This window comes from Lytechinus pictus, chromosome 17, assembly GCF_037042905.1.
Source record: "Lytechinus pictus isolate F3 Inbred chromosome 17, Lp3.0, whole genome shotgun sequence".
Taxonomy (NCBI): Eukaryota; Metazoa; Echinodermata; class Echinoidea; order Temnopleuroida; family Toxopneustidae; genus Lytechinus; species Lytechinus pictus.
Window position 1 is genome coordinate 399241 of NC_087261.1, and position 18026 is coordinate 417266.

An 18026-nucleotide genomic window follows, 5' to 3' on the forward strand; every position below is an offset into this window, starting at 1 on the left:
AGTCGAGTTCTACAAGTTAGGATACGTGGTTACCCTAGCTTCTAGGCCGTCGGGATAACCCTAGGGGCCCCTCGAAAAAAAAAAATCAAAATTTCATGCCCTTATATTTACTGACATTGTCCCTTAAATGTCCTCGTACCAGGGCAAGCCAGTGGATTTATGGTTGCCCGAGACGTGCTGCACCTGTTAAACCAAAGACGTGTTAAACCCCCTATTTAGCTTTCAAAACCCCTAATTTTTGAATACCGAAAATCAACCAAATTCACACGCGTTTGAATATCGAACCTGAATATCGAACCAACTTCACAGTTTGAATATCGAATATCGAACATCCAACCAACTTCCTGCCGGTCCTACCGACTAGTCCGGGGAGTTCTCCATATCCATCTATGGCGTAACGGGGAATTCCCAAAGTTCTGTACCGGTATGTCATCATCGTGTTCGTTTGAATTTCGCAACGTGCACAAAGTCAATTGGCGCGCGTTCCGGGTTTCGTATTTATTTGTCTATATGGTTTCGGATCGACCGTCTCCGAATCGCTGAGCGCGCGGGAGACGATCTATCCGTTGTGTACACAGTCTATGGACAATTGTTCATTGCATTGTCGACGTCGACAGATACCGTACCCTGCCATAACGCCGCCGTACAGTTGTTGTACGTGCACGTGTACCGGTACCGTATATATACGGTATACCGTAGTAGTTTATTTCAGTTTTGCTCCCTGTTCATCGATCAAAGTGGACCTGCTATTGCTGCTCTCCTTCAAACAAAATTAGATGCGCTACTTATACCGGTACCGGTACTTGTACTTTGTAGTAGTACAATTCGACGGAATAATAAAGCCAAAATTGGTATGTATCTTAAAATTTCCCTGCTACATTTCTTAGATAACTTAGATATGACTTGTTGATTTTGAGCCCTTTTCTGCTTTCTATTAAAATTACTTAAATGGATCCAAGAATTTCTCACTGGACGTACCGGTACACAACCATGACAACGCCCTTGTTCTGTGCAAGTACAGTATACTATAGTAGTAGTACTAGTAGTACATTGCACATGGCAGAAACAAGTTAGAATATATGAGGCACTGCCTCAGAAAGGAAAGAGTGAGCTACCTCACCCTTTTCGATTTCACGCAAATGGGCAAACTGTAGTGTAGAATGTAAATAAAGACCTCTGTATAATCAGCTTACCAGTACCAGCTTCACAAAATATATGCAGGAAAATATAAAATTTTTATTTCCAAAACCCAGTGACTGTGTCGGGTTTGTCGATCGTTCGTCATAATCAAGCTCGAGTATATGAATGTGCCAGCCAAGCACGATCGTGTTATCATTGTCAGTTCATATTTAGATCTACTTTTCAAATTTTAATTAATTTACTGTATAGACCCTGTGCACTGTGCATGTACTTTAAAGGAGAATGAAACTCTTGGAGCAAGTTAGCTTTTGTGAAAGCAGAAAAATCAAAGAATAAGATCAACAAAAGTTTGAGTAAAATAGGACTAGCAATAGAAGACTTATGAGCATTTGAATGTCGAGATCACTAATGCTATGGAGATCCTCCCATTGGCAATGCGACCAAGATCTATGATGTCAAAGATGAACAACTCTCCCCTTTATTTAGGACACTGAAAATATACCCCAAAACATCTCTTTTTGCTCATTCTAATCATATGACAAACGATTCATCAATGATATAATGTTGTGAAACCTCTGTACTTGTCCTCTCATAATGAGAACACCTCACCTTGTGATAGACTCTATAAAAGTGAGAATATAAGTGAAATAAGTACTAAAGTAATGAGGGAGTTGTACGTGTGTGACATCACAGATCTTGGTCGCATTGCCAATGGGAGGATCTACATGGCATTAGTGATCTCAATATTCAAATGCTCATAACTTTCTTATTATTCATTCAATCTTCCTCAAACTTTCTACAATATGTTTCTTTGATTTTTCTCTTTGATATGGATTCAGCTGGTTTCAAGGGTTTCATTCTCCTTTAAGTTTTTATTGTATTCATTACTATTTTTGTCACTACTTTCTTTCCAATCTCTTTATCTAGTGCTTTTTTAAGAAGCCTACCTAGAAAATTCTAGAAATGTATTCTGACAGTTCAGAGGCAGGAGGAAGTGGGATTGCCCACGTAGAGGGTAAGGATCGAGAATTCATACATGTAGTAGGAGTGTGTTAATGTTAAAGTAGTGCCATGTAGTGGATCAACTGGGCAGTGGAGGATTTTTTTTACCTTATGCCAGAATGGCACTCTACTGGATACAGTCAATGGAGTTCAGGCAGATTTTTATTTTTTATTTTTTATGCTTCTGCATATTCATGAACCAGGATATGTGTTCAATGTACTTTATGACTTTGAGGTCATGCACTTACCCCTCTTTTGAACCCCCCCCCCCCCCCTCCCTCCCCGCCCCAACTCTGATTAGGCTTAAAAGACACTTATTTTGCAAGTGATCAAATTGCTATCAATTCATCAAAAAAAAATTCCTGGAATAAAATGCATGAGTGGGTCTTTTTCATGTAAATAGGCCTAATGCCTCTACAAAATAGGTGTTTGTCAGAGTCATTTCTTCATTTTAGTTATCGTTTGACTCGTTTTCCTTCTCTAAAGAAGCTTCTGACAGACCATCTTCAAATTTGGTCCGAGCATACACAGGAAATGTATGAGTGTATGGTCTCTAGTGCAGTATTGGTCTGATAGTTTGGGGGGCACAAGGTCAAACAAAAAAACAAAAATCCCAAATGGCAATTCAAAATTTTCAGGGAGGAATCAATCTTTGTTTTACAGAATATTAAAATATAGTATTTCATATTTATTATTGAAAAATACAAAGGAATGGTGAGAGGGTGACATCGTTCGTTCCTAAATTTGTATGCCAGTTTTTCACTGTTTTGTGAAAGTGGGCAAAACTTGAATATGTTGTAAATTTCCTCATTTTTTGCATCCAATTTCGATGAAAATGTTAACTGTTTTCTTTTTTATTATTAAAATCAGATTTATTTTGTTGGGATGGCCCTGTCCTCAAGAGGAGATTTTTTTCTTCTACCTTTCTTTGTTTCCTTTAGATTCAAGTCCAGGCACTGATCTCATCAGAGACACAAGACTGAGGTATGTGACATGAATAGAATGGATTACTCATTATAAATGATTTCTTATTGTTTAATAAAACTGTTTTATCTGACAGTTATGTAGTAATCATAGCCTATACTACAGTGTGTATCAAAAAAGTTTACACTTAGAAAAAATCCTGTAATATTATTTGTAATATCCTGAAGATTTTTCCACATTTTAACATTGGTACAGATCCATTTAAGCAAATGACGATGTACATGTAACTGTCGAAAAATATTTCCGCTTGAGTGAGCACCACTTTTGAAAAGTTAATGAAAAATGATTTGCGCAAAACGTTTAAATAGTTATGTGAATAAAAGTAGACCTTAATCATGAAGAACATGTGGGATTTAGCTAGTAAAATTGATTTGTAGATATCTTTTACATTTTGAACTTGTTTCCTTGCCTAAATAAAAACACTTCAAGGAGTGCATTGCGCCCCACCCCACTCCCCCACACACCGAGGCCATGGTGACAATATTTGCTTTACACTGAGCTGTAATTTACATGAAATGGCTTAGGCTTGATTTTCGTTTTGTTAATCATTGTCAAGCTTGGGAAAAGTGTGTAAAAACAAGTATAAAATGAAAAATGAAATGTAAACCCACTTTAAATGATAAAAACTTAGTGAAAAAATGCTGGAGATGTTTAATATAAAATTTTGTTCAGATTCGGTTATATCCTCAGATCCTGCTGCCACAAAAGGGTATAGGTTGTGCTTACTAAGTGTTGAAATTTCAATTTGGGTGGCAAAATCGTTACAAAATGTTTGAATGTATCCGTTTTATTTCAATTGACTAAAAGTGCAAGGGAAATGTATGAGAAATGTTTCGCAGGGTAAGTTTGATTCAGCCCTTTCCCCTTGACACAGCTTGAAAACAAGCATTTCTGCGCAAACAGATTTCTGCGAGCTTTACAAAAATGGACAGTGCTCACTCAAGTGTAACATTCTGTCAAAACTTTTACTTTCATTGGATAGATGAGACCCAAACCCAAGATTGTATGTGAAAAAATTACTCACATATTGTATATTTTTTAATTCCCAGGGCTTTTTCAAAGTGTAAACCTTTTTTTGATACGCACTGTAGTGCTTCCCAGCCCAATCAAAATAAAGGAATTTTTTTTTAAATCTGATGACTAGTTTTGATCTATACATAAAGATGTTGGTGAAACATTCCCATCATGTTTGTAAAGCTATTTTCCCCTCATTCCATGGAGCTTTTTCTAGCTCATTGTTCTCCATTAAGTCCAGCACACACTATGTGAGGCGATTGTATCAAGTTCCCAATTGCATCTTTGAGTAATCACCTCGCAGACCAGCACACAAACGTGCAAATCAAAGCGCTGCATCTCCATGGTGGCACTACTTCTTTTATGCACTAGTCATCTGTGCTGCAGGAGCTCAGCAAATTAGTTGTGACGGATGCATCTAAATGTTGTTCAACCACTTGTATTGTAAAATGTACATGTAGCAGAATGGATAAAATATTTCAAAATTGTACAGTGTATGTATGTATTCAGAGGAATTTTAAATTCCTCTTTGAATAAAGTTAAATTAAGTTAAATCTCATTCATACTGATGTCATAGTTCAATACATATTTTAACCTTGTATGAAAAAATTGACAAAGTGCAATTATTAATGCAAATTAACTCCTTTCCTAGCAGCAGAGTATTTTATCTCTCCTGCATATACAAGTAACAGTTTGATTAAAGCCAGATATGGGTGCCGTTTTTCCCGAGAGAAGCGTGATCAACATTGAAAATTAAATGGTTATGACTTTGATAGATGAAGATAATATCGAAAGTTCAGTTCCATATATGTAATTTTGCATAAAACTTGCAAAAGTAATGGTTATCAAGTTTCTGCAAATAGATGAATGAAATTCCAGGTCAATACGCAAAGGTAATAGAGTCAAAAGACTATTAAAACCAAAAGTTCAGATTTTGAACTCAATGGGTCAGATGAAAAAAAAAATCAGCCTTTAGAGCAATTGCTTTATTTTGTACGCATAACCCTTGCTTGTGCTTTATGCACACTTTTCTTGCCTTCAGAAATTGCTCACGTTTTTTTACCCATATCATAGCATCGTCATGCTCATGTGAACATGGTTCACAGAGGAAATGCAGGACTCATATGCAAAATGGTTTCCTGACATGGCAGTGCAAAATATACCGCTTCTCTCATGTAACATCTTTTCCTTAAACGTGGTGTCAAACTATTCTTCTAACTTGTTTCCAGCGAATAAATTACTATAGTTGGCATTCAATTTGCAGTACTACATGTACATGTACACCTCCCATTTCTACAGAATTTTTAACCAATAACAAAACGGTCGCTTTCAGGGTCTAAATTCATGTAGGGCATTCGCAGACCTCCTTACCTAGTCTTATCACCATGCAAACCCTTTACCGATATGAGTTGTTTTCTTCACTGTGCATTAACGGTTTCAACTTGCAGGGGTACTTACGGTATTGATGTTATTAATATTATTGTATGATATTAACATTTTTGCTTTTTAAACATTTTCTCCACTTTTTTCACTACCATCCAGGTCTGCAGGAGGGGTTCATAATACATCTTCTTTAAATGCTGGTCTTGGTTATTCTGACAATGAGGAGACTCATTCTGAATATGTGGGATCTGATACAGATGAATCGGTAAATTTTTTGTTCATTACACATCAATGAAAATTGTGTTGCAATGAAAGTGCAATATACATTGTAATCATCTATAAAGTGTTTTAGCGATGCATTAAAAATGCGTACTTTGGTCTGCATTAGGCTTGGGCGATTCCCACCTTTCCCAGAACCGACTCCGGCTCTGACCTAAGGCTTCGGTTCTGAGAGGAGTCTACTCCACAATCACTTAACACACTAGTGAATTATGAGATACATGCAGAGCTCTTTTCATGTCCATAAAGTGAATGGAGCTACTGTGTACACTAGCAGGATATCCCCTCTCACTCTCTCTCCCTTCCTCTTTCTATTTAGCCCACTCCTTTCTTCTCTTTAGGCGGTGCTGCACCATCCCGAGTTTGCTCAATCTCGAGATTTTAGCCCGATCGGCCCACTTCGCGATTAATCTCGAGATTCAAGAAACCCCGTCTGCACCATCGCAAGACAGCGATTCCTGCTCGAGCGAGGCAACAAACCCGATATTCCGAGCATGCGCACTTTCGGATCTTGGAGTTTCAACGGCCCGCGCTTTTGAATAACTTCCCGTGATATGCAAGCAATGTACTCCTTTCACTAGCACTTTCGCCGAATTCGACCGGTGTTATGCAACAATCCTCTCAGCTCAGCGAGTGAAGAAGTGATGTATTCTTCGTTAAATATGATGGCGGAGTAGGAGGCAACGACAGAGAGAGAGAGAGAAGGAGGAAAGAAATGCTATTTGCTCACATTTTGCGAAGGAATAAGACGACACTGCTGTCAGTGTTGTTATTTAATATGACCATCGTCGATGAGCGCCTCCCCCTTCGGTCTGGTCTCTCCCAAAATCCACTCACTGGTGGGACACCATCGTTGCTGATTAGGCAATTGATGAACGCTATTCGCATGTATAAAGTTGACTTTCGCACGTGTTTATGTTTTGACCAAGGCGGAAGTGGAACGCGAATTGCATTATGGACTGACGTCATGAATAAATTACCCCGAGTCCAATCTCGAGTGTGTCTGCACCTACGAATTAGCGGGATAATTCGTAAAATAGCGCGCTATTTTGCAAATAAACCCGAGTTGACTTGGGATTGCAATCTCAAGATTAATCCTACAAACTAGCGCGATAATTGCGTCTCCACTGCAAACTATCTCGAGATTTTTCAGATCGGGATAATTTGCCGGATCAGAAATAGCGCGCTAATTTGAAAACTCGGGATGGTGCAGACGGCCCTATTTCTCTTTTTCAAACCAAACTTTGGGGTTTCTTGTTTGGTGTTGAAACCTTGAAAGTGATCTCGAGGGGGCAATTATGTGGTCAGTAGATAAGAGAAGCCAGAGTGTTCTGTTTGGATTAGTCTGCTTGCACAGCCCCTATAGGACACTAATAGGTCTAGAGAGCCATGGTCTGGCACAACTACACACTAAACTAACTTGTGTATTAGATTTCCATAAAATGATTTTAGCTTGCAACTGTAAACTAAGTCGGGAATTCCCTTCAACAGGGCATTTATGTGTTGTTGTAAAACAGAATCGGTTCTCTTGTAGAGTGGATCCCTCAGGCTCGAGTAATGGGCCTTGAAAGAATGGGGGTCGACTCCTCGACTCTGGTGACAAGAATCGGGTAGACTCGATTACTCGGCTCTGATGCCCAAGCCTAGTCTGCATCAATTGCCCGTGCAGCATCAGATCCAGCATCCTGATGCAATTTGCTATTGAATTTGAGAGCAAATAACAGTTTTAGGCGCGTGCGCGAAGGCGTGAAATATACAACGCGTACAACAATGAGAGCAATGCATTGTGCAGCATGGATAAAAATGGCGCTCAATGACGTCATTATGAAATATTTGCGAGTTGCATGTCAATGACCAAATTTAATATTTTAAAGTGATGGTGCCTTATGTAGTAAGTGATGACATGACTCGTTCAGTCAAATTTTGCCCTTTTTTTTGGGGGGGGGGGGATAGATGATAATGATTATATTGGATGGCTTTATTTCATGGAATACCAGAAATATGCCACTCATTAGGGCCAATATTCCACTCATTTGCGATTCGTAGAATATTTGCCCAAACTCTTGGAATATTTCTGGTATTCCATTCCGAGCCATCCAATATAATGTAATTAAACCTTTACCAAAGCAAATTGATAGACATTATAATGATGTGGAAATTACTTTATAGATACATGAAATATACATGTTAGGGATCTATTTGCATGTTATGTTACAAAATAAAAAAAATAAGAATCTCTCATGATTCTTTCTTCTTTGATGACAGACCAATATTTTCCACACTTTCTCATGTTTTGTTTTTTATATCCCTCTAATGAATATTCATGAGTATTCTAGATAAATGATTGGTCAATTCGCGATCATGTGACAAAGTATAATTTCAATAGGAAAGTACATCGCTGTAAGTAGCTCCGTATAGTTTTCTTCCAGCTTCGTATATTTTTTGATATACTTTCATGGGGAGAACTGCGCATGCTCATGCTCGATATGTTCCCTCAACGTTGAACTGCGCATGCTCCCTGACCCGATATCTGCAAAAATAAATAAATGAAATACTAAAGTAAAATATAAGCTCTTGCTCAAATTACCGACAATTCGAAAAAACAGTGTGGAATTGGGTCTAGATCATCATGTTTTATGTTTTATAATGTGAGCAAAATTAATTTCCATGCATGTGGACAATAAAATGAAATCGAGTTGAATTGAATTAGCTTATGCCATGGCGTGGTGTCTGTGGTCTGTTGTCCACAATTTCAAAATGCTTCTTCATAGTCATTTCAATTCTTTTGCTTTATATGATAGCACTACATGAAGGTGGGGGATTCAAAACTTCTACACAGAATTTTGAAACTCATTAATTATGCTAATTTTACATGTATGCATATTTTTCAAATTTCACAAAAAATGCTTCTCCTTTAATTTTTGTTGACCGATTTTGATTTTTTGTTCAATCTGTTAGCGCTTCATGAGGTTCACCAAATTTCTTAACAGAATTTTGAAATTTTGACTATAAAATTATTTATGCTAATTTATGCAAAATTTATTCATTATCACAAAAAATGCTTTTTCTTTATTTGTTGACCAATTTTGATTTTTTTTTTCATCCATCTTGTAGAGCTACATGAGGGTCACCAAACTTCCACACAGAATTTTGAAATTTTGACTTCAAATATTATTTATGCCAGTATGCGATATTCATTCATAAATCACAAAAATGTTTTTTCTCCTTCATTTATTGATCAATTTAAATTCTGTTTGCTCTATATGATAGCTCTAGGTAGGGATGCAAAACTTCTACACAGAATTTATTAAATATGCTTTAATATTTATGCATATTTTTCAAAACTCACAAAAAATGCTTACATGTATTTATTTGTTGACCTTTTTTTTTTCCATCTGAGAGCTGCATGAGGTTCACCAAGATTTTTCACAGTTTTGAGAAATCTTTATAAGAAAATTATTCTAATTTATACAAAAAATTTATTCATAAATCACAAAAATTGCTTCTTCTCTGTCATTTCTTGATCAATTTCAATTCTGTTTCCTCAATTTATGTCACCAATGTAATTTACTACAGTGTCAACTGGGCTGAAATTTAACAATTTAAAATTTTGTTGCAAGATGCTGGATGAGCACCACATCATTAATGTGCTACATGTAGTTTATGAAAAGATTTTTTATGCCTATGTTAGATTTTATGTTTCAAAATCATAGGTAAAATTATCTTTTTTTTTGTTTACTTCAGCCATTTAAAGCATCCTTGCTTGGTTGGATGAAAAGGTCTGTTGGTTTTTCCCATGGTCGGTTCCCTGGTCTGATATCCAAGGTATGTACATGTGTAATCCTATAATCTTTAAAATTATGACTTTACACACGTTTTTTGCACAAAAGAGTAGTTTTTTCCCCAAAGGTCTTGTTACTCTATCAAGATGACAAAGGTGTGAATGTGTTTCACATTCTATACTAATATTTTATTTTTTGCCATACGTGTAGTTCTTTTTATTGTGATATTAATGCTAATATGTTAACATGTTTTATGAAACAGATGAAACTAAACACATTATTTATTTTCTGCACTTTCACTACCTATGATTTCATGAAATATGCTATTGAATTTTAGAAATAGTGTGGTGAACTAACAAACTAAGTTGTCATGTTTAGAGCGGTTTATGGTAGGTTTTGTGTGCATTTGTGTTCTTCAGATTCATCTGGTACTGTGGGTGATATTGATGCTAATTGGACATGCATTTGGCACATCTCTAGGAAAAGGTATGGATCACCTATTTTTGAGAGTTTTATATATGAATTTAGTGATGTCTACATATGCAACCGCCTAGATTATTTTAGTTTCTCCCATCATGCAAATTTTTGTTGCGGCCGTGCGATCTGTGATGGAGACCTAAAGGGTGGACATAACACCAGCAGCCACAGTAGCTCCACCTTAAGTCCTCAACTATTCATATCTGGCAAGGTTCCTGACCCATAATGCAACATTAATAGCAGTGTAGTCTTGTGATATAAACCCACTTGAATAGTAACACAGAATGTTTTCATACTGAAGGCAAAGTGGAGTTTCTGCGGAGTAATTCCAGATTGAGTTGATATGCTTGTAATGCGGACAGACACCCCCTTTCAAATGGGCAAGCTCTACAGCGGTGTATCCCCAATCATTTTCCGTGGTTTCCAAGCGAGTTCGCGCCATGTATGTGGCGCACGAATCTTCCCCAACGGAAATTAATGAAGTTACACGCGAGAAAGGGATACTTACGGTGCGGACAAACTCTGTTAGTAACCCTCTTCTCGAAGTGGGTTGAGTACTCTGCTTTGAATCCGGATCGAAATAATCCTAGAATTTTCATACTGCCCTCCAAAGTGGAGTAACTCCTTCTGGACTCCGGTGTAACTCCACTTCGTCAGTATGAAAACACCCTCATTCACTACTCGATACTCTCATACTGCAATAATTATTTTACCAAGTACAGTAGTAAAGCAAGTACATGTACTTTCCTCTCAAAATCTATTATTTCCTCAATAGAACTTAATTATATCATATGCTAGATTATTCTCTGAATTAACCATATATATTTGAAAATGTATTTTTTCAAACTAGCTATCATGCAGTCAGTGAGAGACCACATAATATTGGTCAGTTCCCTCCTCCTTATTGTGCACATTGCATGAAAGCATGAGCATGAATGTAATCATTCATCCCAAACATATGAGTGGAATTCTTTTATAAGGAAAGTCCATCCTTCAAAGGCCTTTGTCGCATGACTTTTTAGAGTCTACGAGTACGACTCTTACGTTAACTTTTGAGACCAAACTTGCAGTGTCCATGCATGTGGTTCTCAAGTTATGCAACATTTCATCAGCTTATGTCAGAATAATTCTACTGTATGCAAATTGTGTTTTCAGCTAAATTTACATAATATGTTCATATTCGGGTTTTTTTTTAAAGTATATTTTATCTGACTCTTCTTCCCCTATAGTTAGTTTTAGTTTATTTAATTTTTTATTAGGTTATATATTTAAATAAGCATAACTTACATATTACTTTCACATTTTTCAAAAAATAACTTTTCAGTTTTACATGCATGCTTATTTTCTTTGCAAGTGCCTGAGTCAGCTAAGACTTTAATAGGGGGTGGAATCGGGACTTTCCCCTGTTGCACCCAATAATGTCAAACAATGCCCACAAGTAAAAGAAGACACACAAATCTAAAACACTTATCCACAAATGAAATAACACCATTCCCCTGAATGTATAACACCCACAAATAATCACCATTTTTAGCTCTGGGCCAGATGAGCTTATGCCGTGGCGTGGCGTCTGTCGTCCGTCCACAACTTCAAAATGCTTATTCGCCATTTCAAGTCCGATTTCAATTATGTTTGCTTTATATGATAGCACTAGGTGGGGGATTCAAAATTTCTACACAGAATTTTGAAACTCATTAAATATGCTAATTTATGGGCATTTTTCAAAATTCACAAAAAATGCTTCTTTATTTGTTGACAGATTTTGAATTTTTGCTTCCATTTGGTAGAGCTTCATGAGGTTCACCAAACTTCTACACAGAATTTTGAAATTTTGGCTCGAACATTTTTTAATGCTTATTTATGCAAAAGGTCAATTCCATTGTGACTTCTGGGACATTTGATACTTTTTTCCACATAACTGAAGTGCATATCTGAAATAGTAACTGCACAAACATGGATTTACTTTATTAAACTGTAAGAATAATACTGAAACTTACTATATATACAAAAATTTATGCTTTCAGCTTGGTTGCATAGGGTGCTATATCTTCAGAAATGTCATTGTGACTTATGGGACGTCGATGGACCACACAAATTGAGCTCTTTTGTTCAAAGTGCCATATCTATCTCAGTTTTATGACAATGTTTTTAGATTTGGGCTTGGAGATTAACCAGTGATAGTGCTCACTAACAGTACTTGAATTGGACTTGATTCATTTCATTTGTTTCAGTAGTTGTATGCAGTCGTGTGTGACTTATGGGACAAGTGAATGTGACTGATGGGACCCTATCTCATTTCATGGAATTTACATTTCCTCTCAATGACTTTTTAAGTCAAACTTAATTTCAGCATGAAGAAATATTCCCTTATAAGATGACACCTTTAATAATTCATGCCATTGTGTCAGAAATAAATTCAACAAAGGGCAGAAACATATTTTCATGCACTTCATGTATATAAAGGGAACATTAACCAAAATAAAATCTTCCTAACTTGTCAGCAATCTTTAAGAACTGTAGTCAAATAAGTACAAAATAATCAATAAACAATTACAATCATAAATATTTAGCAAACAGATGAAAAATGAACGGTTAGAATAAGAATGTACACCCTTTCCATTGTGACTGATGGGACATAATGATAGGACATATTTGTTACAGATGGGACAAATACATGTAAATGTTTCTTTTCTCGATCTGTCTCGTACAGTATGGTAAGAAAATGACCTTTTCAGTGTATTACATATGTAAGCAAATTAAGACGTTAATGCTGCCATGAAGTACAGTGTATATCAATATTCTTGTTAATATATTCTCTTTCGTGTCTGTAGTATTTAGGAACTCAGAGACATAAAACTAGATACAATGAATTTAGAAGTTGAGATGATTTAATCTATTCCAAGATGTCCGATCATATTCCGAGATCATGTGTACATAAAGGGGATTGAGCCCTCGACGTTGACTGTTAGCACAGTCTTACAAACACAACATATTTCCCTCCTTTAAAGAGATGAATAATGTTATATAACTAAGTCCAGATATGAGTTCAAAAGTTTATGAGTCCAGAAAATAAAACTTGTTTATTAACAACAAGCCTGAAATTTTATTAGCCTATATTGAGCAATTGTTTCATATGAGTCCAAAACTTAAACGTTCCAGTTTTTTAATTTCTATGCTCAATACTTGTCGGCTCTAAGGATTTAAGATCTGTAATCTCGTAGATATCCAGGTCGTCTCCTTAGACGCTGAGAACGACGAACAGTTCGCGGTTCTGCTCGCTGTTGCTCTTGATCTTCAGTGCTTGTAGGGAATGGAAAGGTGTCTTCCCAATCGCTTTCATTCATGTTGCCTGGCTTGCTCGCGATAAGGCGTCTGGTGTTCCATCGCGTTCCGTCATCTAGTACAAATGCATTCGAGCCGAGCTTCTTCACGATCTGTTTGGGTTTCGATACCCCCGAAGCTAGCTTGTGCTTGCGATTTGGACGCTTTACACGAACCCAGTCACCGATAGCGAATTTCGGTGTGATTGCTCGTCTGCGTTTGTCAGTGTACGCTTTCATGCTTTGCTGTTTCCTCTCAATCTCTCTCGCTTCAGCCTGTGTGCTTGCAGGCTCTGAAACCGGTGGTTTCAGGATGTTGAATGGCATACGGAGGTTCCGTCCCAACATCAACTCTGCTGGAGTCTTTCCGGTTAGCGAATGAGGTGTTGAGCGATACGTGCGTAGTAGGGTCTGGATGGCCTTATCGAAGGTCATTCCATCTGCGAGATTCGCTTTCAAGCTCTCCTTGATTACCCGGTTGAAACGCTCTACGCCGCCATTGCGTTGAGGGTTGTAGCGAGTTGTGAGGCGATGTTGAATTCCATTAACGGCTAGGAATTCTTCGAACTGTTCAGACGTGAACTGTGGTCCATTGTCCGTGGTGATAGATTCTGGAAGACCCCACTTGGTAAACATCTTCTCCAAGATGCTAATGACTGATGTCGTAGTGACTGAGCTTGTTGCTGCTATCTCAGGCCACTTGCTATGGAGGTCGTGTACAACTAACAAAAATCGCTGACTTAGAGGAGCGGCTTGGACTTCCCCAAAGATGTCGACTTGAAGTTGCTGCCATGGCTTCTTCGGCCATGGGGTCGGCTGCAGTGGTGCTGGCCGCGGTTGAGTTTTCTCGCTGAGAGTACACGCTACACAAGATCTGACGAGATCTTCTACGCGTCGATCGATCGCTGGCCACCAGATTGCTTCGCGACATCGTTGCTTCATCTTCACCACACCTGGATGACTTTCATGTGCGGTTTGTAACACACGATGTTGAAGCGATTTCGGGATTACCGCTCGGGTGCCACGGGCTATACACGTGTCGTCGAAGATAGCTAGCTCATTGCGAACACGATGATATGGAACGAGGTCTTCGGAAATCTCTCTAGGCCATGCTGTTTGGAGATAATGACAGACCTTCTGTAGAGTTGCATCTGCGGCTGACTCTGTTTTCAGCTGCTCACGCGTCACAAGCTTTGCGGTCACGTGAGAGATCACCATAAGAACGTAGTCTTCGACGTCGTCTTCGATGTCGCTTCTTGCATGGCTATCGCGATTGCTATTCGCGTTCGGTGTACGGCTAAGCATATCTGCTACTCGGTTGCGTGAACCCGCGAGATATTCGACCTTGAAATCATATTGGTGCAGTCGATCTGACCATCTGTAGATGCGGAGTGGGCGGTGTCCAGATCCTGAAGTGCTCAACAAGGTTGTTAAGGCTTGATGGTCAGTACGAAGTGTGAACTTGCGACCGTAGAGGTACATATGCCAGTGTTCGCAGGCATAGATGCATGCGAGAGCTTCGCGTTCTCCTGTAGAATACTTTCGCTCTGTGTCCGACAACGCTCGAGATGCGAATGCGACCGGACGTACACTGCTGTCGATCGTTTGCGATAACACTGCTCCGATAGCGAACGCTGACGCGTCTGTAGTCACGTACGTTTCAGCGCTTGGAGTGAAGTGAGCGAGAACTGGCGGCTCTGCGATTCTTCCTTTGAGCGTGTTGAATGCGGTCTCTTGTGCGTTGTGCCATTCCCAAAGCGCGTCCTTCCGGAGAAGCTTCTGCAGAGGTTCTGCGATTTCTGCGTATTGTGGCACGAATTTGCGGTAGAAGTTCGTTGTTCCCAAGAATGAGGCTAGCTCCTTCACATTTGTTGGGGCTGGGAGTGTTCGGATAGCTGCAACGTTGTCGAGTGTAGGCGTCAGACCACTTGCAGTGACATGATATCCCAGAAAATCAATGTCCGAAGCAGCGAACGTGCACTTGGCCTCGTTGAGCGTCAAGTTATGCTTGGCGAGGCGCGTCATGACTTCTGCTAATCGTTGATCGTGCTGAGCCTTGTCCTCTCCGAAGACTACCACATCATCAAGGAGATTCAACGTGCCCTCGATTCCAGCTAGAACTGAAGAAACGATTTTCTGGAACGCGCTAGGTGCTGAATTCAGTCCATAGGGCATACGGCGATACTGAAACATGCCTATGTGTGTGTTGAATGCAGTGAGATGGCGGCTCTGCTCTGCTAGCGGAACCTGGAGACAGCTACGTCTCATGTCTAGTTTAGAGAAAACTTTAGCTCCGTGGAATGAAGCTGAAAGTTCATTCATAGTAGGAAGTGGATACTTATCCGGAATGATTGCCTTGTTGACTGCCCTCAAATCTACACAAAGTCTAAGATCTCCATTCTTACGGCGTGCGATGACCAGATTAGACACCCACGGGGATGAATCGATGCGTTCGATGATGCCATCGGATTCAAGCCTATGAAGTTCCTTTGAGACTTCATCCCTGACAGCTAACGGAAGTCGACGGAGACTCTGTGCAGTAGGTGGGACTGAGGAATCCACCCTTGGTGCATGGCAATATCCTTTGCATTTACCAAACTCGTTGAAAAGTGCAGCATAGCGTTCTCTATACGCATTGTCTATGAGCCGAATGCGTTCACCAGTGTGGTCGTTCATCTGAAATCCTAGGGCGTCGAACAGATTGACTCCCATAAGGCTCTCGCCCTTCGCTATGTAGAACGTAAAGCTGTCGAGATGTACATCCTTGTACCCGACAGGAAGCTCAACCGTGCCCAGAACGGAAATCAGTGTAGGTGGTTCACCATATGCTATGAGCTTGCTCGATGTCGATGACAGGCTACAATGTGAGAAATGTCGATGATACAGTTTATCACTAAGAATTGACACTTTGGCCCCCACATCAATCATCAAAGAGAGGTTAGTACCAGCAATCTGCACTTCACATTCTTTGAACTGACCTGAATTTGCTGAAGAAATCCGGTCTGAGAGTGTGAACACGCTGCTTGCTATGTCGCCCTCTATTGGTTCATCAACATGTCGAACTGAAGATGCACTTTTCTTGGTAGATCTGCATACGCTAGAGAAATGGTTCATCTTCGAGCACGAATTGCAACGTTTTCCAAACGCTGGACACGCTTTCAGAGGGTGTGTCCGTCCGCAGTTCGAACACGACTTCAAGTTAGCATGGTTAGAGCGGGCTTTGTTATGATATGGTCGTTTGATGTTCTGTACTGGAGTTGCCTGATGTGCAGTATGACTATGTCCTGTACTGGCACTCACAGTCACATCGTGTTGTTTGAGGAGCTTGGCGTCCAGCATTGCGGCTTCGATCTGGATCGCTAGATCGAGCGCCTTCTTAAGTGTCAGACCGTCATCCTCCATTAACAGACGTTCTCTAATACGGGGAATAGACGTCTTTTCGATTAGTTGATCTCTAACCAGTTCATCGTTTAAGGTGCCAAACTTGCACTTGGATGCCAGTTCGGTTATGGCTGCCACATATTGTTTTACTGGCTCCCCATGACCTTGTACTCTCTGTCGGAAACGATATCGTTCAATCATCACACTTGTTTTTGGCCCAAAATATTTCTCAAGTTCATCAACAGCTTTATCGTACGTACCGGTAGTAGACACTTCCAGCTGTCCGAAGATCCGCTGCCCCTCTGCGCCCAAACAGTGGATCAGGATTGCGCGGCGGCGGAGGTCGGGTATCTCCGCTGTGTCCAACCCGCTTGCAGTCAAATACGTTTTGAAGCTCAAAATCCATCGTGACCAAGGCACAGGAGGTTCTCCTGGGGTTGCTAGGAATGGGTTAGGTGCTACAAGACCTATTCCAGCCATTCTCGTCGCCAGATGTAGTATTTAGAAACTCAGAGACATAAAACTAGATACTATGAATTTAGAAGTTGAGATGATTTAATCTATTCCAAGATGTCCGATCATATTCCGAGATCATGTGTACATAAAGGGGATTGAGCCCTCGACGTTGACTGTTAGCACAGTCTTACAAACACAACAGTGTCGAATGCTGATATTTTTCTTTAGTTGTTGATGTTTATGATAAAACAGATAGATATCAGTGCACATGCAAATTTTTGACAAAAAACATGAAAATTTTGGCATAAATTCTTTAAAAAAAAATTATTAACTGGACTGTCTAGAAAACGGTTGCAATCGATTTCTACTATCTAAACTACATGTATACTTGTATAGTAAAAAGTGTATTCATTTACATGGAGGATGTTACCATTGTCTGTGTAAAAAGTATGAAAATGGTTGATTTTCATGAAAAATCCAAGATGGCCGCCAAAAATTGCCAATTTCGAACCCCATGGGATAGATTTGGCAAAGGGAACATCAGATTCATAATATTAATTCAGGCAATACAAAAAAGTTGGTTAAAAAATATATCGTGGGGTTGCACCCTATCACAAATTCTTTTTTGCCAGCTGCTTGGGTTGATACGTCATCTCTTTCATAGAAATTTAGAATGCCTGTAAGGACATCATCATTTATAGAGTACCAAAGCGATGATGTCAGTTGCCATGGTGTCATGGCAGCTTGGTTCTAAACAAAATAACCTGGGGGCCGTTTCATAAAGCTGTGTGTAAGTTAGGAGCAACTT

The 18026-nt window shown here is 39.3% G+C and overlaps 2 protein-coding genes across 2 annotated transcripts; one reads left to right on the forward strand and one right to left on the reverse strand.

Moving 5' to 3' along the window:
- Positions 1-497: 497 nt before the first annotated feature.
- Positions 498-13166, forward strand: LOC129279995 (uncharacterized). Its single transcript, XM_064112369.1, has 6 exons — positions 498-851; positions 2068-2155; positions 3084-3126; positions 5683-5788; positions 9547-9627; positions 10004-13166. The coding sequence occupies exons 2-6, from the start codon at positions 2104-2106 to the stop codon at positions 10136-10138; spliced, it is 417 nt and encodes a 138-aa protein (XP_063968439.1). The 5' UTR covers positions 498-851; positions 2068-2103; the 3' UTR covers positions 10139-13166.
- A 95-nt stretch (positions 13167-13261) lies between these two features.
- On the reverse strand, positions 13262-17242 carry LOC129272147 (uncharacterized protein K02A2.6-like). Its single transcript, XM_064112131.1, has one exon. The coding sequence runs from the start codon at positions 17240-17242 to the stop codon at positions 13262-13264; it is 3981 nt and encodes a 1326-aa protein (XP_063968201.1).
- Between the last annotated feature and the right edge of the window lie 784 nt (positions 17243-18026).